Raw genomic sequence first — 20,937 nt, 5'->3', positions numbered from 1 at the left:
AGTGCCTCTGCACAGAACAGTGCAGGGGTTGTCCAAGTTCAGTTTTTCGTACTTACTTGTGGGGACTTGAAATGATCACATCTGGACCATAACTTATTTTTAATGTAGACATGACCATGCAAGTGTTGTGTGAAGCCCTATCCTTTGACGTACATGCAAAAGGAAACCATTTGGAACCATGATAATTGTAGTTTCATGTCATTATCATGACTTTGTATTTCTTTCCAAGAAGATGAGATCCAGATCTCATAATACGGGGCGGCATGGCTCAGCGGGTAGAGTGGCCGTCTTGTAACCGGAGAGTTACCGGTTCGATCCCTGGCCTGGAGAGCTCCTGTTGAGGTGTCCCTGAGCAAGACACCGAACCCCTAACTGCTCCTGATGGGTCGCGGTCAGCGCCTTGCATGGCAGCTTCCACCATCAGTGTGTGAATGGGTGAATGTGATGTATAATGTAAAGCGCTTTGGGTATCGTTACAGGAATAGTAAAGCGCTATATAAATACAGACCATTTACCATAATACAAGAAAAGTACCTCACACTCATAAGAAAAATTTGATATACCAGATCTTTGGCTTTGTTTAGTGAGTTCTAGTGTAGTTAACTGTAACTTGAGCTTGTATCACACTTTTTATATCAAACCTTTGGTCGAAGTGAAAGCAGATGGTGATTGTGTTCAGTGGCATACTGTACTACTAGGGTCCCAACTCACTTCAGGGATGGTTTTTGCCTGTAACCAACCCTTTCCAAGTCCAAATATGCATGTGCATGTGTGTGTGTTTTCTAGTCTGCCTGTGTCACTGAGTGGGTTCCGGCCTGTCAGGAACTCACCATTTCAAATGACACCTGCCACCTCCACCTGAGACTTAAGGCCACTCCATGCCATGAATTAGACTAATATAGCTGGTCTGTAGTAGTGAGCTGCAAGAAAAAAAAGCCATCAAAAACACAAGCCCTAAGAAGTGAAGAAAACAAATAGTTTATTTTTTCCAGAGAATGCTTTTGAAGTTTATCAACCCCAAATTTTAGAAATCTGCAATAATTTATTTTAATACAACAAAACCATAACCCAGCAAGAAGACAAACAACAAACAAGGCACACAGTGTTTCAAGTACTAGGCCTACCACTGACACATAATAAATATACACAAAATGTGGTCCTGTTGTAAAGATAGTAGGATATGGTTTCAATACTTCTACCATTAAAAGGAAACGATCCCAGAACTGAAGATTTACATTCATGTAACATTAACAGATTTCTGTATTTTGATGATAGACAAAAAATTTACATAATACATTACTAAATATTAAACCTGAAAAAAAAATCACTAAATATTAGCGTTGCATGTTGTCTTCATTTCATAACTTTGATTGAAGGGACTTTTTATGTTTACCAGATCAGAAATTGGAAGAAGAGTTAAATGCAGTGATAATCCTATTCTAACTGCTTTAACCCTTTGATGTGCAACATAGGTCAAAGCCAAATCCAATGGAAAATGGGTATCTCCTGACACACACTGCGCATCAAAGGGTTAAACAACTTTATTTGTCCACATTGCACTGTAAAATATAACCATAAGGTTTGCCAACTTTACATTCAAAATATCTCAACCCCCCACTCCCACACACGTAAACACATTATTACCCAGAAATATTATATAAGAATAAAGCTTTGGTGACTTTATTTAATAACAAAATTGAGGGGAAAAAACTAATCAACCAACATAGAACTAATAGAAATAAGTTAAATCACTTGCAAAATATGTATTCTGTTATTTAAATTACACTACAATCCCATAGTCTCTTTGGTAAGGCAAAGGTGACACTGAAACAGCAATTTCCACAGAACATAGGACAGTTATAGTGGTCAGTATAAATTTAAATAGTAAAAACAGAGACACAGTGGGGAGACTGTCATATGGAAACACACAGTGTACTGGAAGTTTAAAAGCACCTGCTTAAAGGTGGGAAGATATAAACATTCCCAACCGCTTAAAGGGTCAGTCCACATAATTACAGTGTTTTGTCTCTTCCCTCTAATGAAATTTATCCATGTAGATAGACTTATTTATATTTGTCCGGGTGGGATTTCAAAATTTCAACAAGTACCAATAGAAACATCGTCCTAGTGGTTCTATATCATTAGGAACTACTTTCAGGTTATAAGCTTCATGTGGTTTGCCATGCTTGGATAGGCGGTATTGCATGACATCAAATAACTGTATGATAATAAATCAAATATACATTATCTTTAAAATACACCAGACTATTCATACACAAATGGCAGTGCAGGGCACAAACATGATACCAATGTTCATTGACAGCAGAGCTGCCAGTTTTGGTGGCCCTTTGGAGTACCACAATGGTAGAAGTGCTTTTGAATGGAAAGCAAATATTTGGATGGAGTAGAATATGCAGTACAATAAAACTAAAGTATATATGTTGTCATGTATTTTTGTCACTGAATTAAAGAGGAGAAAACTATTATAGTAGCCTTATTAGTTTGGCTACTGCAGGGTCTCATGCTAGCTAACATGTAGTGCATGAACATCAAAAATGGATTTGTTTCTAACCAAATATAGTTGTCTGCTTTAATAAGTCATTAGTGACTGTTAGATATATCCACCTTAAGTCTCTGTTTGGTTACATGCATGCTTCAATAGCAGTTGTCAGAAAAAGTTCATGTTTTTGTACAACTAAAGATTTTTGAATTGCAAAAATCTGCATGCTTGTGGCAAATTTTACTGGATCTGGCAAGGCTCCCCAATTCTGAAGACCATATTCATAATCAGTCCCATGAGTGCCGATGTTGGCTGTTTTTCAAGGTGTCAAAGACCACAAAACCACAGTGGTTTGCAGGTCTGAATCCAGGGTAGATTCCACCATAGTCTAACTGAAAGGCTGGGCCCACATATAAAATTATGAATGGTCCCTGTTAAGATGGTTAAGTTTAGATGTAAACTTGACTGGTAAAGTGATAGATGTCTCGTCAAAGTCTGATGAGTTTGTAAGGATAACAACAGAAGGTACCCATAGTTAGAGAACAATCCATAAGAATACATTTGTGGAAGTTGCTATTTCAAACACTGCTACTTAAACATTGCTGCTAGTATATACAGTCCCAATACTAATATCAAAAGCAAGGCCAGTTTTATATATCTGTAGATTAAACAGACAGTTGGTTCATATTCAGACTGAGTTCAAGAATTGAAAAGGAGACAAAAAGATAATCATATCATATCAACATATGCATTCTTTTGCACAGAACAAGTACAGTAAGTTCAGAGTACAACCCAGTCTGAAATTTGCTGCTGTTCTGTTTGGTCTACTAGCCTAAACCCCAGTTCCTCCTCAACAGTGTGTCTACATGCTCATAGATACACATGTTGGTTTATTATGCACCTATGTGAGCATTAATATGCCCAGTCCAGTTCTTGACATAGCCACGGTCAATATCCGATGCAGACAAGTGGTTTCAATGCACTTAGTGTGTGTGCGCACGTGAGTACAGAGGCAGTGCAGTCAAAGTGCTCAGTGCTCCTTCAACCTGTGAAGTAGAGACAAACATTAACACCATGTTGATAAGTTGGATGCAATTAAGTTTTACAGTCAAGAGCAATAAGCTCTGTTAACACTGAACTCACTGTCCATGAAGTAACACTTGTTTTTTTTCAGGAAATAAATATAACTACACATTTTGTGTCCTGGTTTTAATACATTTATTCAGATAACTATCAAAAAAATTTAGTCATTCAATGAAGGTTTTAGTGAGTGACAATGCTAAGTGTGAACATGAGCATGATTGTATTTTTGAAGTTTGTGCTTGTGCATGTGAACACATCCCAATTTCAGAACGAGATAAGGTCATATTCTGGTTTTGACAAACTAATATGTGCTATCTTGAGTACAGAAAGAAACTAGGTTACTGTTGGATGTATAACTCCAATTCACCAAGGATTTGAGGCCTGTATGGCCAAGAAAATTAAACCTAATTACACCTAATACTATCTAGCCTCACTAAGCCTAACAACTGCAGTCATACTGTGCCCTCCTAAATAGGGATGGGTATCAGAGCACTGTGGACATTGTCAAAAATATATCAGAATTAAAAGTTTTGCCTAGATATAAGATATAAGGCAAATATCAGTACATTGTGCTGATAAAACCTCTTTCACTTCATTTTTGAGCATAAAATAATGCAGGACTTTGTCAGTATTTTACCGTGTGATATTAGCAGTTCAACGAAGAAAACTGTTTAAGTACTTCTTCTACCACTAACACCAACATTCAGTCAGAGAAACAGTGAAAAGAAAGTAAGACAGAGTTTGTCTGCAACTTTCAAATCACTAAATTTTGCTGCTCTGCGCTCTGAAAGTGAAACTGAAATTCTGATCAACAGTTCACATTATGTTCTGAATTTCAGACCGAACTGATGAACACAGCCAGTTAAACAGCATAACTGGCAAATGCTTACTTTTAATCATTAGGCTGTGATAGCCTATAATGTAATTAAACATTCTGTGTGGGCTGCTAGCAAACATATGTGGTTAGTGTAGAATGAACTACAAGCTGTCAAACATTTCTCCATCTGTATATGATTATTTTACTTAAATTTTAGACAGATTGATCGTGTATCTTGCATACAAATGACTTGTTACTGAGTTGTGTTACATGCAGGGCCGTCAAAATTAGCGTGTTAACGCGGATTAATCCAGCACCACAATTAATCAGATTACAAATTTTTAATGCAATTAACGCATCTGCAGCGCAGAATGACTCAAAATCCCTGAAACAGGGCATTTCAGGTATTTTAAATTTGATGGGTCGCTTCTATTTTACCTACGCAGCTTTTCCAGTGTTTATGGCATAAGTTTATCGTCTCAGGAAACACACAGACCAATTAGATACGAGTTCAGCCATCCCATGTGACGCTACTCAGCCAATGAATTGGTCTCTGCATTCCAGCCTCAAATATGCAGATGATTTCAGAAAACAGGTGAGGGACAGAGGAGAGGACTGCCAAAAAGATAAACAAGAAAAGCACTCAGAGAGTGCAGTGCTCCGGCAAGACAGTTCATTTCTCAATTTGTGTATTCAGAAATCACGGCAACATAGAATCTGGAGATTTAATATAGATCGACCCACAGACTAACTAAATAAATACCAAGATTGCCTTGCGTGAGCACAGGTATGTGTTGTGCATGCGTATGTTATGTAGTACAGATACCGAATTGCGTGACCGAAATATGTAACGGGTCGAGTGAATTGTTGCAGTAGTGTTACTGACCCGATTCTGCCGCCGAAGCGGTTGGTCAGCCCCGGGTAGCGCTAGCCCGCTTAGCTTAGCGCGGCTCGTTAATGGTAACAGCCAATATAAGTAGGGACAAACTTTGCAGGAGGAGAACGAGGCACTTTATTGAACCGGCAGCAACTGTCCACACTTACAGTTCATCCAGGGTACACTGGCTTTACACTTGCCGTCTCTGACTGGCTATATCATCAAGGTGCATCTCACTATGCCTCCGCTTCCACACTCGTCTCTGCAACAACCCACCGCTGCAGCGCTCCTCCTTACGTCACCCTCACTCACACACACACACACACACACACACACACACACACACACACACACACACACACACACACACACACACACACACACACACACAGCGCAGCCTGCCTAGGTTAAAGGAGAGCAGGCTTGGCCTGCAACACAGGTAACTGACACAGCGTTCACTTGCTGTCATGGTTACGGCGACGCCGTACCAGCCGCTATATCTCGCAATGGAAAATCCTTAACAACTTTGTGGATCCAGACTATAAGCTGCATCACTGCCAAAATCTAATGAGGTGGTCCTGTTGTCATTTCTGACCTTCCCTGAAAATTTCATCCAAACCCGTTATCTCTTTTAGAGTAATGTTGCAGACGGACAGACAGATTCACAGACAAACGTACATCGTTCCTTGGTGGAATAAGAAACAAATTGACACGGAGAGGAAAGTCGCCCTGCACATGTTGACTATGTTTGGCTCAACATACAGCTGTAAGCCAGCTTCTCAACTATGAATATAATCCAAACTAAATATAGTTCCAAATGTGTTTGAGAATGACTCTGACACCGTTCAGACCACGATTCAAAATACTGGCAGCTCAGTTCTCCCATTAAGCAGCAGGGGTATAAGGGGAGTGATATAAGACAGAAAAAAATGTAAAAATGTTCAACTGTTTAATTTTTTTGAGATTTAGGTATTGTTAAAGATGTATATAAGTTGGTTCAGGTTGTTCAGTAATTATTTTTCACTTTATTTTCAGACGTACAGTTATATTACAAGTTATTAATAAATGTTGTCAAAATGTTTTCACTGAATTTATTTGATTTGACGGTCAGTTATTGATTACATGCAGACACTAATAAAACTACTAGGTTACATCAACATACATCACACTAATTCAGTTAGACATTAAGATTTTCTGGACCTTTGCTTTAATACAGTTTCTCTGACTGGACCTCTGAATTTTAGTTGAATGTCCCTGTGCTAAACAGCATGTTGGCCCTCTTTTTGAATACAAACCCCCCCCCCCCCAAAGACGGAACAGTCTCAACTTACAGTAATATGAACACTCTGCAGGAAAGAGTTTACTTTTCACCAAAGCACAGGTGTTTAATAAACATGTTAAGTGCATATATATTCCCTTTTTTCTTGACCGTTTCCTCATACAAAATGAAACGCGATTAATATAGATTAAAAATGAATATATAATCGTGATTAATCGAAATTAATCCACAACAACCCTGTGATTAATCATTAAAATTTTTCATTGTTTGACAGCACTAGTTACATGTAAACTTTGCATCTCCAATATGATCAAACTAGGATAAGCCTCATACCTGGAAAACTCAGGTCTATGTAAACACACAGCATGTGAACGGCGTTATGCTGCTGTGTTTGCATTCTGCATCATGAGGGAAAAAACATTTCCCAGAGTCTTTAAGAAATATACTCGCACTAACAAGGCAGTCCCTTTGCTCTAAATGCACATTTCATATTTGTAACTAAGTGTTGTTTCTGGTCACGGATATAACATTAGCTGTTTTTTGGAGAATAGAGCTTCATGGTGAAAAATTACTTTCAGCAGTCACGTGGCTGCAAAAAGAACTATAGGCAGCATTTCCTCAAAGCATGTGGTGGTGCTGCGAGCTAAAAAAATATGTTCACTAATGATTCACTAAGAGCTTCAGGTCAGTGCCAGTGTTTTAATTCATAACTGACACTCATTAACCGGCAACTCGGATGAGCTCCTACAGCTATACAGCTATATACTTAGGTACATTTTGTTTTCCTGATTGTTGAACATATATCTATTCTGTGCTCCTGATTAAAATAAAGATGATGGTAGTTTTTAATGTATACATTTGTGTGATTAAAGTTGTAGATTACTTTTAATATGAATGAAGTAGAAAATTGTTTTTGACACCACAGCCTAACATTTCAATGAAAAAATCAAAGTGAAATTCTGTGCAGTGAAATGGCAGTAATGCATGAAGAGCAAGAGCAAATAGTAAGAGGGCAATGAGGATCAATCATGATCAAAACAAATCAAGACTTACTCTACAGCAGAGATCGGACGGGACTTAGATGAGGACACCTCCTTTGTCACGAGCCGTAGCAAAAGCTACATACACACAAACACAGTCAACTATTAGGACATGTATTTATTTTTCTGCAGTAAGTAAGAATAGCCTGCATTTACAGATAATTTCTCAATTTCTTAGCAATTTTGGGGAAGCACAAAAATGCTGGACCACACATGAAACACATTATGACATGACATGTTACAACTTTAAGCAGAACTTTAAGTGCAATATTCACATTCCTTTTAACTCTATTTTTGATATCCACCAGCTCCTAAGGTAAACACCTAGCTCTTTCACTGCTAAATTGTTCACTTCGTTCATCAACTAGTGTAAAATTGTGTCTGACTACTCTCTGCTGTTGGACAGGTAGTGTTTGCCTTAAAAAGATATAAAGTAAGTATCAGGTAGTGTACAGTCACTTTTAGAGCTTTTTCCGATAACATATTTTCATGCTACAGAAAACAGTGGACAAAAGCAGTTACCGAACCAAAAAGCTGGAATTGGAAAAGACACCTCTGTTGTTTAAGGTTTTAAAGTACTCACCAACAGAGCAAGGAAGTCAGCAGTCATCAGCATGTAGAAGACCTGATCCCAGCCGCCAGCAGATAACAGTCCAGCCAGCAGGGGGCCCAGTGCTGCTCCTGATTGCAGAAACAGGCAGAATCATATATTTCTGCAGGGGGCATGTCCTTACACTTGTATGAAAAATTGATAGGGATCCTAGACGGGTTGAATCCTACAGGAAATTTAGATATGCTGAAAATTTTTAACTGAGCTACACATAACATGCTAACATAAACACCTCAAAAAAGTATTGTAGGGTAAGGTTGGTGATATTTCATATTTTGCTGCAGACTTAAACCAACAATAAATGTATCCACATGAAAGTATAGTTCATGTATTAAAACTCAGAACTCCAATGTTGTCTAAAAACACACATCAGTGAGCCACACTGTTCTACTGGCTGACATATTCCTTTCATTACCATTAACACACAGACTGTAGTTCATACAAAATTTTGCAGCCAACATTTATTTAAACCACAGTGGCCAGTTGTTTCAGAAAACTGATTAATAAATGAAGCATTTGGGAACTTCCAGAAAGTAACAATGAGCTGAGCTACAAACAAGGTAGGTTCATTTGAAAATACTCTGGTAAAGGCTAACACATTGATTTAAATTTTTTCCCATGATTTGTTGAGTAAGAAACATTTTGGATAACACCAGATTTCCTTGTTGTGTATTATTAATTTAGCCATTGGATCTGCTTGAATGATGGGAGGTCATCTTGGGTTTCTACTTTTTCAAAAATTTTAAATTGCAACTTGAGTTCTAGGTGACATGGTTCAGCAGTGGTTAGCACTTTTGCCTCACAGCTAGAAGGTTCTGGGTTCGATTCTCGGCCTGGTGTCTTTCATTGTGGACTTTGCATATGTTGCATGGATGGAACTTGGATTCTTTATTATGCTTTGTACCAAAGTCTCATTCGTCCCATTTGGAGGGGAAAGTGTTAAAAACAACAACAACAAAAAAAAATCCATGTGGTGACTGTACGGTATCTCACAAAACTGAGTACACTCACATTTCACATGCAAATATTTAATTATATCTTTTCATGGGACAACACTGAAGAAATGACACTTCGATACAATATAAAGTAGTTGGTGTACAGCTTGTATGACAGTGTAAATTTACTGTCCCCACAAAATAACTCAACACACAGCCATTAATGTCTAAACCGATGGCAACAAAAGTGAGTACATCCCTAAGTGGAAATGTCCAAATTGGGCCCACCTGTCACAGAGTGGAGCAGCACATTTTGCTCCTCCTCACTTTTGTGTTTGCATGCTGTACTGACACGTGATTCAGCAACATCAAACAAACTAGCAAGCAGGCTCAGCCACCTACATCATATATCATAGTGGTGGAAAGTATAACTTTATTTTCTTCTGTGGTTCTGTCAGTCTGCTCCTCCTTGACGCGTAAAAGGGGACGTTTTTCTGCGTTCCTCAACCAAAATTGAGGAAAGAGAAGGCAGAGAGGGAGAAAGAGACACACTTGATGATCAGAGTGCAGGCACAAAGATACTGAACAGGTGAGTCAGTTACAAAGACTAGCGCCGTAGCAGGGCTACAAAATTAAATAATCATTAATCACAATCATGACTTTAGCTTCTAACCACTATATGAAAGCGATTGACCGTGGTCTTTAAAATTAAAAAATGCACTCTGCTCTTAAAAGATGTAGCGCACTTACACGTGCTGTTTTCTCTGCTCATAGAAAACAACAAGCGGATAAAATCAATCGCTTTCATCGTGGACAAATCTGAAATTAGAACACTGTATCTCACTCTTTTCAAAGTAATTTTTGCTCACACAACTGTCTGAGCACCACAGCCACTGAGCAGCATCTACCGCAATCTGCTTTGGGAGGTGTTCAAGGAACATCGGTAAATGTAGTGTCTGATGATAAGCAAATGTTCAGCTAGTGAGGTGTTCCGACTGTAACCAGATGGGATCAGGTGGGTACGACTAACTGACAACGTGTGCCGCACCAGTGCGACTACTGAAAAAGTTAGTCTGGAGTATTGGCAATATTGGCCCTGTATTTACTTGGTATCCGATTGATACCAAATCTTGCAGTATTGCACACCACTATTGTTTATACTCTTGTTTAAAGGCCCAACTCAAATCTGTGCATCCTGTTTTCACTCTGATTGTATTGCAAAAGTTCTAAGTGGGAATTTGTATCGTTATTGTATATCACTTTGATGCTCCTTTCTGCATGTTTGTGTTCACTGCTATTCTTCACCCATCTAGCTCTCTCCTGTTTATGAAAGAGGATGGCAGGTTAGTGTTGTGGTGGTCATTGATGTCATTCAGTTGCCTTCAAGAGAGTCTCTGTCCCACTGGCAGACTTCAACTTCACTGTCTGGAGCTGGTAGGTGAATACCTCATCATGAGTAGACCTTATAGTGTACTGGTTCTACTATGCAGCCTTGCTAAGGTTGGTGTAGAGGCACACAACCAGTTCTTCATCTGCTGCAGGTTCTGGTTGACACACTTTAGCTCAAACAGAACAGAACAGAACAGAACAGGACTACTGTCACCGGGTGCAGTCAGAGAGTGGAGATAGAATCCATTTATTGTAAGTGACTCATTGGAGAGGCAGTTGAATGACACCAAAGATCACCACAACAGTGACTTGGCTAACCTGCAAGCAGGAAAAACAAGATGGCCTGTGGCTAGCTGATCAGCAGCGAACTGAACATTCAAATAAAGTACTTACAAATACAAATGGCACCCTGCACATAACGTGTACCATTCCTCTGAACAAGTGATCATTTATCAAATCAAGATTGTCTACGATAATATATTGTCAGATCGGCCACCCCTGTCTGTGCTGGACATGGACATGGACATTTAGTATGACACACCAAAGAGGCAGGGGAGGAGGAGCGAAGCGAATATTCGGATCTCAAAATTAATATCCGGATACCACCGTCGGGACCGAATATTCGGATATTCGGGTCCAGCCCTAGTACAGGTCACATTTTATTGCCAGATTTCTGGTATTGCAACATATCTGCTGTAAGATGTAATATCAGCTGTAAATCTGGAGAGGGAAGAAGATGAAAAATAATAGAAAAAAGTATATTTGCTGATCAGCATTACTGACCTACAGATCCTGTGCCATCAATGATAGCAGTGACAGTAGATAATGCTCTGGCATTGCCTTTCAGGCTCTTGTGGGTCCCCTGGAGTCAAAGGTCAAAAAGATAGGGAGGGATAGGAATGGGAGATGGGTGATGATACTGATTAAATTAATAATAATGATTTATATATACAGTTATACTGGAATTAGAGTAGAGTTAAACATACTTACCAAATCAGCAGACACTGCAGTTGTGATAAGGGCATATGGCCCATTCACAAGGCCTCCACACACTAACAGCATCCCTGCAAAACACAAACTGCCTAAGTTGGGTATCAGTACTGGTATTTCTACAGCCACCAAAATCTACAAAACCCCATTGTATTTTAACACTGAAGACATATGCATACAGACAAACACCTTTTTGAATACGTTTAGAGCAAACTACTCTGCTGTCAGTGTCACACCTAGCAGGTGGACTTCCCCTGATGTATGTGTGATGTGTACTGTGATAATTACACTATATCAGCACTGTTGTTAATACTCTGAAGCTGCACCTCATTGTCTTTACAAATTTCCCCTCAGCATAATGTGAGGATAAAGAGCTACAACTGGGACCATCATGAGGTCAGTGTAAATGAAAAAGTCCTCTATAGGACAACAGTGTCTGCTGTTAATCAGGTATTGATGTTCCTTCAGACGCAAGTAATCAAATTAATCAGTGGTGATGAACTACTGGATGAATGTAGTCATGTGACCTTTTGGACATAGGACTCAAATATAGTGTTGTGGAGAATTTACAAAGGTGTCAGGGAGTACAGTTTTCTTCACCATGAAAAGGCACTCAAAAACTGGGAGAAACTCTGACAGGAAGATGTCTGGAAGACTCAAAGCCACAACAGAATCAGAAGACAAGTTTCTGAGAGTCAACAGCTTGAGTGATAGGTGGTTCACAGGACAACAGCTTCAAGCACAGCTTAATAGTAGTTGTAGTAAGCAAGTCTCAGTTTCAGGCTTGTTTAGGCCATGGAATACCGCCAATGGACTACTGAAGACTGGAAGAAGGTATTATGGACTGATGAAGCAAAATTTGAAATCTTTGGTTCATCATGCAGGACAACAGTTTCAAGCACAGTTTAATAGTAGTTGTAGTAAGCAAGTCTCAGTTTCAGGCTTTTCTAGGACATGAAACACTGCCAATGGACTACTGAAGACTGGAAGAAGGTATTATGGACTGATGAAGCAAAATTTGAAATCTTTGGTTCATCATGCAGGATTTTTGTACGCCATCGAGTGGGCAAAAGGATGGCTCCTCAGTGTGTGACAACTGTCAAATATGGAGGAGGAAGCATGATGGTCTGGGGCTGTTTTGCTGGATCCAGGGTCGGTGACTTGTACAGAGTGAGAGGTACTCTGAACCAAAATGGCTACCACAGCATTCTGCAGCGCCATGCAGTACCCCCTGGTATGTGCCTAGTTGGTCAGGGGTTCATCCTATAGCAAGATAATGACCTAAAACATATGTCCAAGCTATGTCAGAACTACCATAGGAAAACAGAACAAGATGGCAAGCTTGAAAACATGGGGTGGCCAGCGCAGCCTCCAGACTTAAACCACATGGAGCTGGTTTGGGGTGAACTGGATAGAAAAGTGAAAGCAAAGCAACCTACAAGTGCCACACATTTATGGGAACTTCTGCAGCAGAGTTGGGAAAAACTTTTTGAAGAATATTTGATTTCCATTGTGAAAAGAATGCCATGAGTGTGTTCAGCTGTTATATCTGGCAAAGGTGGCTACTTTGTCAAAAGTATTTAGTCAAAAGTTTAGAATACATTTTGGTTTCTAAATTGATTTTTAATTTTTTTTTTTTTTTACTTCATTCATTTATTTGTTCTATGCTTGGACATAGACTACGCTGCCCAGGCTGCAGGACGCAGAGGAGGAAGTGCTCCTTTGTCCCTAGGGCTGTCCTGCTTCTTTATTCAGCTCAGTAAACATTTTTATTTATTTTGACACACACATTCTTTTAACATAGTATTTAAGAGCACCTTACTGTCCCATACGTCAGGAAAAAAATGCACTTTAAAATTCCAATGTTCTTTTTAATGTTGTTTTGTCTTTTTGCGTGCGGTTGTGTGTCTTGCTTGATTGTCCTTTTTAAGCTGCTCGTATGCCCTATGCCCTTTTAAATTGCTCCTTGGTGAGCATCTGAATTGATTTCACATTACAATGAGACATTAACATACATAATAACGATATATATATATATATATATATATATATACACACACACACACATGTGGACACAATTGTTGGTACCCCTCGGTTATTGAAAGAAAACCCCACAATGTTCACAGAAATAATTTGAATCTGACAAAAGTAATAATAAAAATTCTATGAAAATTAAGCAATGAAAATCAGACATTGCTTTTCAACCGTAGTTCAACAGAATTATTTTAAAAAATAAACTCATGAAACAGGCCTGGACAAAAATGATGGTACCCCTAGAAAAGACTGAAAATAATGTGACCATAGGGACATGTTCAATCAAGGTGTGTCCTCTAATTAGCATCACAGAGTCTACAAACTTGTAATCAGTCAGTCGGCCTATTTATAGGGTTACAAGTAGTCAGTGTGCTGTTTGGTGACATAGTGTGTGTCACACTGAACATGGACCAGAGGAAGCGAAGGAGAGAGTTGTCTTAGGAGATTAGACAGAAAATTATAGACAAGCAGGTTAAAGGTAAAGGCTATAAGACCATCTCCAAGCAGCTTGATGTTCCTGTGACTACAGTTGCACATATAATTCAGAAATTTAAGATCCATGGGACTGTAGCAAACCTCCTTGGACGTTGCCGCAGGAGGAAAATTGATGACAAATGGAAGAGACGGATAATACGAATGGTAAAAAAAAGATCCCAGAACAACCTCTAAAGACATTAAAGGTGAACTCCAAGGTCAAGGTACATCAGTGTCAGATCGCACCATCCGTTGTTGTTTGAGCCAAAGTGGACTTCATGGGAGACGACCAAGGAGGACACCATTGTTGAAAACAAATCATATAAAAGCCAGACTGGAATTTGCCAAATTGCATGTTGACAAGCCACAAAGCTTCTGGGAGAATGTCCTATGGACAGACGAGACAAAACTGGAACTTTCTGGCAAGGCACATCAGCTCTATGTTCACAGATGCAAAAATGAAGCATATCAAGAAAAGAACACTGTCCCTACTGTGAAACATGGAGGAGGCTCTGTTATGTTCTGGGGCTGCTTTGCTGCATCTGGCACAGGGTGTCTTGAATCTGTGCAGGGTACAATGAAATCTCATGACTATCAAGGTATTCTAGAGAGAAATGTGCTGCCCAGTGTCAGAAAGCTTGGTCTCAGTCGCAGGTCATGGTAGGGCTGGGCGATATGGCCTAAAAAAAAAATCTCCGATTTTTTCACAAAAAATCATGATTTATGATTTATTTGCATAAAGTAGACTGGACTTCTACTTTATGCAAATTGGTTGCAGCGTGCGGAGATTCCACACATCGTGAATCTGTCCTCAAACTGGTAAATTAGGCATCGGTGACCTAAAACGAGGACAGATTCAGCTCCTGCACAGATTATTTCTCGCCTCAAATGCTTTCAGAAATACTTTTCACTGATGTGTTTTTGAAATAAAATGGAAAGTTTGCGGCCGAGCCGCTGTGTTTATCTGACTTGTCTGCCGGACTGTCCAGCTGAAAGCTCGGTCACGTAACCACGTAGTGGCCCGCTGTTGCTCAGTGCTGTCATGTGACCATGTTGTGGCCCGCTAGTGACCACCCGCCGTCCGTGCGATTTTCAGATGCAGTGCGTTGCCCTGCGAGAAAATAGCATCTAGTGGACACGTGCCTTTAGATCTGCACCGCTCGCCGGCTAAGAGGAAAACATTTGACTATTTCGAAGTGGCCTTCTATGAGCCTCCTCCTCATGAGCAGACAACTGGAGCAGTCTGCTCATGAGGAGTGGGCCAAAATACCTGCTGAGAGGCGCAAAAGTCTCACTGACAGTTACAGAAATCATTTGATTGCAGTGATTGCCTCAAAAGGTTGTGCAACAAAATATTAAGTTAAAGGTACCATCATTTCTGTCCAAGCCTGTTTCATGAGTTTATTTTTTTAAATAATTCTGTTGAACCACGGTTGAAAAGCAATGTCTGATTTTCATTGCTTAATTTTCATAGAATTTTTATTTATTATTACTTTTGTCAGATTCAAATTATTTCTGTGAATATTGTGGGTTTTTCTTTCATTAACCAAGGGGTACCAACAATTTTGTCGACGTGTACCCTCAGAGCCACGATCACGAACATTATAACGGGAACCTTCCCAGCAACAGCAAGTTAACATTTATAAACCTGCAGTCTTATTTTTTCTGAATAGGTACCAGCGAAACATTTTCTTTTATCAGGGAGCAGCAGAAACAGTCTATGTTCAGCAGCAGCTGTCCCTGTTAGAGTAAGGTGAAGTGGTCTAACACAAAAAAGTACACAGCTGGGAATGACTGTGCAGAACTTTTTAGTCTGTGAAGGCTGTGAAGGACAAAAATCATGTACTGACCTTCTGTGATGAATGAGTGAGACTTTATCTTGTTCTCTGGTCGTTTATTGAACCTTGACACAGGCTACTGTGGGCTGTAGTCAACGCCAAAATAACTACAAAAACCTTGTAAGAATTAGCTGCTGTTCCCAGCTCTCTCACTCAACACACACATCGGCACAGAGCAACACACGCTACTGCTGACTCTGAGCCAATCAGAGGTGAGGTAACTAAACATGGCACATTCACTGACATTAGGTTAAAATCTCGAACTGAACAATAAACAATGAAACCTCAACATCAACAACGTCAGTCCGTTACAATAACAGTAATAATAAAAAACTGCATTAACTCACAATAAAATAATTGTCAGCGTTGATTAATGCACGTTAACATGCCCAGCCCGAATACTTTGCTTAACAAATCTAGAAGACCACCAGAGTAAAATGCTTGCCATCACTGTCCTACATTAACAGCATTGCTGATTACCAGAATATTTTTTTATGTTTCTGTAATGGTTAGACCACCAGTACGTGCAAGCGCTTTATTCAAAATCATATCTTTAATGCTAAAATATAATTACTGTTGATACCCATGAATTTTCAAATTTACTGTTTTACAAAAAAGCAGAAAACAATAGTAAAGCACATTATCATTTTTTGATTGAGATGCCAAATTACCGTTATTTGCTTGCATTCCTAAACAGAAACATTTGTTTCAGTGGTTGCATGTTATTCTTGATTAATTTCTGACTTCTCAGAGAATTCCAGTGTGCTGGCTCAAATTTAGCTATAAAAACATGAATTCAGTTTGAAATTCCTCACTCCTATTCAAAATGGTGAAGCGTAGGGAACTCACTGAGAAAAACAGAGTCCAAATTAAAGCACTTCATGATGCTGGATGGTCTTTGAGACAAATAGAGCAAGAAATAAAGTGTTCTCACAGTGTGGTCGAGTATGCCTTGGACTCGATTGGAGAGACTGGTGCTTTCAAAGTACACTAAAAAAGAGGCTGAAAACAAAAGCTAACTGAAACAGATGTATAGGTACCTCAAGACTGGGTCCAATACTTTTCTCACTTTATCTGCTGCCTCCTGGTCAGATAATTATTCAATTACGTGGGATCTCTTATTTGTATGCTGATGACATTCAACTATATTACTCTTTCAAACTCAAAGAGAGCAACATATTATGTCATGTCAGCCAGCTTACACGTTCCTGTTTTTTTCCATCTGCGCAAGATAGCTAAGTAAAAATCCCTGGTATCCAAAGTGGAACTAAAGATGATTTTACATGTTTTTATTTCATTCAATTTAGGTTATTGTAATGCCCTTTTTACCTGTTTAAATCAATCCTCTCTTAATCATCTTCAAACAGTCCAAAATGCAGCTGCACGTCTTTTAACAGGAATTAACCAGAGATCCCACATCACCCCAGTTCTGTCCTCTCTTCACTGGCTCCCGATCAATTTTCGCGTACATTTTAAAATACTGGTGCTAACTTTTAAGGCTTTACGCGGCCAGTCACCACAGTATATCTCCGACCCCCGTACGCCCCGAATAGAGCTCTCAGATCAGGTCAACAAAAATTACTTTCAGTCCCCGATTCCAAGTCCAAAACCCATGGTGACTGTGCTTTCCAAGCTCTTGTACCAAAACAGTGGAATGCTCTTTCACTGCAGCTGAGATCGGCTGACTCCTGCGAAGCTTTTATGAAGCAGTTGAGAATATTTTTATTCCGATAGGCTTTTGGTTGACCTGTAGCTGCTCTATTTGTTGTTTTGATGCACTTTATTTTAGCTGCTGCTCCCGTTTTTAACAATTTATTACCTTTATAATTACTGTTTTTGCTTTTATCCTTGTTTTATTATTTTGTGAAGGACCTTGTGATTTTGTAACTGTGAAAGGTGCTAAAAAATAATTTTAACTTACTTACTTACTACTTTAAGTACTAGAGACAGAATGAAGACCACTGTTGATCTTCAGGCAGAGGTTAATCTGCCTGAAGAGGATATATTCAAAGTTCTTAAAATTTTCTGGATCGACTGACCTTCATGTCTTAAAAGTTATGATGGACTGTCATTTCTCTTTAATGAGTTGAGTGGTTCTTGCCACACTATGGATTACAGCAGTAGTCAAATAGTACTGTCCGCTGTGTATTGATCCTACCTCTGCACAACACAACTGATGGTGTCCAACACATTAAGAAGGCAAGAAGCTGACTGAGAGAATGCCAAGAGTGTGCAAAGCTGCCATCAAAGCAAAAGGGGGCTAATTTAAAGACCCTAAAATCTGAAACATATTCTGATTTGTTTAACACTTTTTTGTTTACTACATAATTACATATGTGTTCTTTCATAGTCTTGACATCTTCAGTATAAATCTACAATGTAGAAAAGTACTAAAATAAATTAAAACTATTAAATGACAAGGTGTGCCCAAACTTTTGACTGTACTATACTGTGTATACTGTATAGGTTCACCGAACAGCCACAACATTATGACCACTGTCAGGCGAAGTAAATGACATCGATCTTTTTGTTATAATGCAACATTCTGCTGGGGTCCTGACATTCATGTTGATGTTTGCAATGTACCAGCCACCTAAACGTTGCAGGTCAAGCAACCCACCAACCCCTCACCCCCTATGGCAAAAGCAGACCTTGATGCCAGTTGCCACCCTCAGCAGGACAATGCACCCTGACACACTGCAGAAACTGCTCAGGAGTGGCCCGGGGAACATGACAGAGCAAAGGTGTCCACCTGGGTTCCAAATCTTATTGAGCATCTGTGGGCTGTGCTAGGATATGCCTGATCTAGGTAAGTCCCACCCTGCAACTCACAGGACCCATAGAATTTACTGCCACCATCCCGGTGCCACAGGGCATCTCCAGAGGTCCTGTGTCAATGCCCCACTGAGTCAGAGGAGTTTTAGCAGCATAAGGGGGACAGACACAATATTAGGCAGGTGGTCATAATGTTATGCCTGATTGGTCAGCAAGTTTACCAGAGATTAAAATTATCTGAATTTTAGGAGTAACAAAAGCTTACTAAACAATGGAGCTACAGTTTATTAGAAAAATCCATTTTTGCTGACAAGGAGCAGCTGATTCTTACCAATAGTTGGCCCTAGACCGAACTCACTGATCATGGAAAAGCCGTACAGCTGCAGGACAAACAAAACAGGATGGTCAAAACCCTCACAACTTCAGCCACCATTCATAATTTGCTTGCCAAAACAAAGGAGTGGCACACTGATGTTACATTCAGGGCCAAAGTGACAAACTATCAGTGTTTTAAATCTGTCAGCATCATGTTTCTTCCAAAACACTGGAAAATATTTCTGGATAAGTGCAGCAGTGCAGTGCAGAGACTTACTGTAGGAGCAGCCAGCAGTAACATTACTGCACAGGTGGTGGCTCTCTTTCCCAGTTTATCGGAGATCACTCCTGCCAAGATCCCTCCTGTGAGTACATGTGCCCCCAAACACACATAAAAGAGAGAGGCAATTATTTAATTTTATAGTAACCATATTGTACATTGGTATGCACACACACAAACACACATTGATGAGGACACCTCCATTGAGCCGTAGCAAAAGCCCCACACACACACACACACACACACACACACGCACACACACACAGAAGCAAGAGAGGGAAGACACCTACCCACAATTCCTCCCACATCAAAGAGGGTTGAGAGATCTCCAGCTTTCTTGGCGTCCAGGTGAGCTGAGACACACAAATAGCTAGACTTTGATTGCTAGGCTTTGTGATGCATAATAACAAAAAGACATCCTGGGTATGTTGGACTTCCCTCATAGTACAGGCCAGGAGAGACTTACTCTAACCTAAACAATAAGTACTACTTGCCAAACCCTGACATTACTACAGATTTAGGTACCCTCACTATGAGTAATACCTGTCCCTGCTGCCCTGTCCAACTTGTCTTGTACAGAGTTGGTAGCAGCAACACGGTCTCAAGTCTGACCACTCTGATCATTTATATGTAAAAGTCACGACAGTTGAAGTTTGAATTGGATGGCATTTGATAAATACAAAGGCTTCAGCAGCACACATTGCATACAGAGAGACAAACTGAATTCAGTGAATTTTTTAAGATCAAAATCATCATCTCTTAACAGAATCACTTTGATAAGTAGGCAACACTGCGAAAGAGCCCGTTTTAAGGTGCTGAGAAAAATCTTTGATCAATCTGATCTATTAAAGCTATTTATCCCCTTGTTGCATAACCAGGCCGAAAGAAGTTAAAAGATGTTCAGATAACTACAGTAACAACCTGACCAACAGCATCTCCACATTTTTACTTTATAAACTCTTATTAAACTGCTAAAATTAATACACAAATATCAAGACATCATTTTACCTACAGCATGTGAGCACTATTGAATTAAAATAATATTTCAAATTAAAGTTTGTTCTTTGAAAATGCTTCAGTGGGTTCACTGTGAAAACACTGCTCACACTGGTAAATGATTTAAGCTTCAATGGAAATACAGGTTTTAAAATCTAACAGTGACAGAACTGAAAACAATCAGACAGTTGAGCTCTTCCAACTTTGCTTCAACAGTTTATGTTTGGCTCTCCTCTCTCTCAACATAAAGTCCATAAAAGATGACTTTTGCAGTTTGGGTAACATGTTGACTATCTGATTGTTCAAACTCACAGAACTGTATTTGTTTTGTAGACATTTTGAATATTTGCATCTACAATCAATTCATCAGTTCTACCCACTTTTTTTTTCCTGTAAAAGGTTGCAAGGGCTGGTGCTTTTCCTTGCTGAAAAAGAGCAAGAGAAAGGGTACACCCTCGCCAGTTCACTACAGACAATCATACATGCTCACACTCACACCTACGTCGATCACTTTCTTTTTCAGACTGTAATCTTTCATCTGAAAGCCAAGTTTCTTTTTTATCTGGAGCATCAGAAACTTTTCTTGGATGCTTCCAAGATTTTCCATCCTAGGCTCCATAATACTATGCCAAATACTTTGGAAGATAAAATTTTTGAAAAACTGTCCACCAACCCCTTTTCAGCATCTTTACTTGTGAACTGAAA

At 39.5% G+C, this 20,937-nt stretch overlaps 1 protein-coding gene across 3 annotated transcripts in view; it reads right to left on the bottom strand.

The window, feature by feature from the left end:
* Positions 1 to 962: 962 nt before the first annotated feature.
* The window catches only part of slc37a1 (solute carrier family 37 member 1), a 65,244-nt gene continuing 45,269 nt past the window's right edge, over positions 963 to 20,937 (bottom strand). For 2 of the 3 annotated variants that reach the window (XM_055015043.1, XM_055015044.1), the window contains 8 exons: positions 19,527 to 19,589; positions 19,234 to 19,319; positions 18,973 to 19,021; positions 11,521 to 11,594; positions 11,314 to 11,392; positions 8,180 to 8,277; positions 7,610 to 7,674; positions 963 to 3,546 (listed from right to left, as the gene is read on the bottom strand). In XM_055015043.1, the coding sequence (XP_054871018.1) occupies positions 3,531 to 3,546; positions 7,610 to 7,674; positions 8,180 to 8,277; positions 11,314 to 11,392; positions 11,521 to 11,594; positions 18,973 to 19,021; positions 19,234 to 19,319; positions 19,527 to 19,589 (530 nt within the window). In that variant the 3' untranslated portion in view covers positions 963 to 3,530. Of the gene's footprint in view, positions 3,547 to 7,609; positions 7,675 to 8,179; positions 8,278 to 9,543; positions 9,636 to 11,313; positions 11,393 to 11,520; positions 11,595 to 18,972; positions 19,022 to 19,233; positions 19,320 to 19,526; positions 19,590 to 20,937 lie in introns of all 3 variants that reach the window. The other variant, XR_008603187.1, reaches the window with a different exon arrangement.

Source organism: Amphiprion ocellaris, chromosome 11, assembly GCF_022539595.1.
Source record: "Amphiprion ocellaris isolate individual 3 ecotype Okinawa chromosome 11, ASM2253959v1, whole genome shotgun sequence".
NCBI lineage: Eukaryota > Metazoa > Chordata > Actinopteri > Pomacentridae > Amphiprion > Amphiprion ocellaris.
Note: the sequence above shows the minus strand (reverse complement) of the source record. Positions and strands in the feature narration are given on the sequence as shown.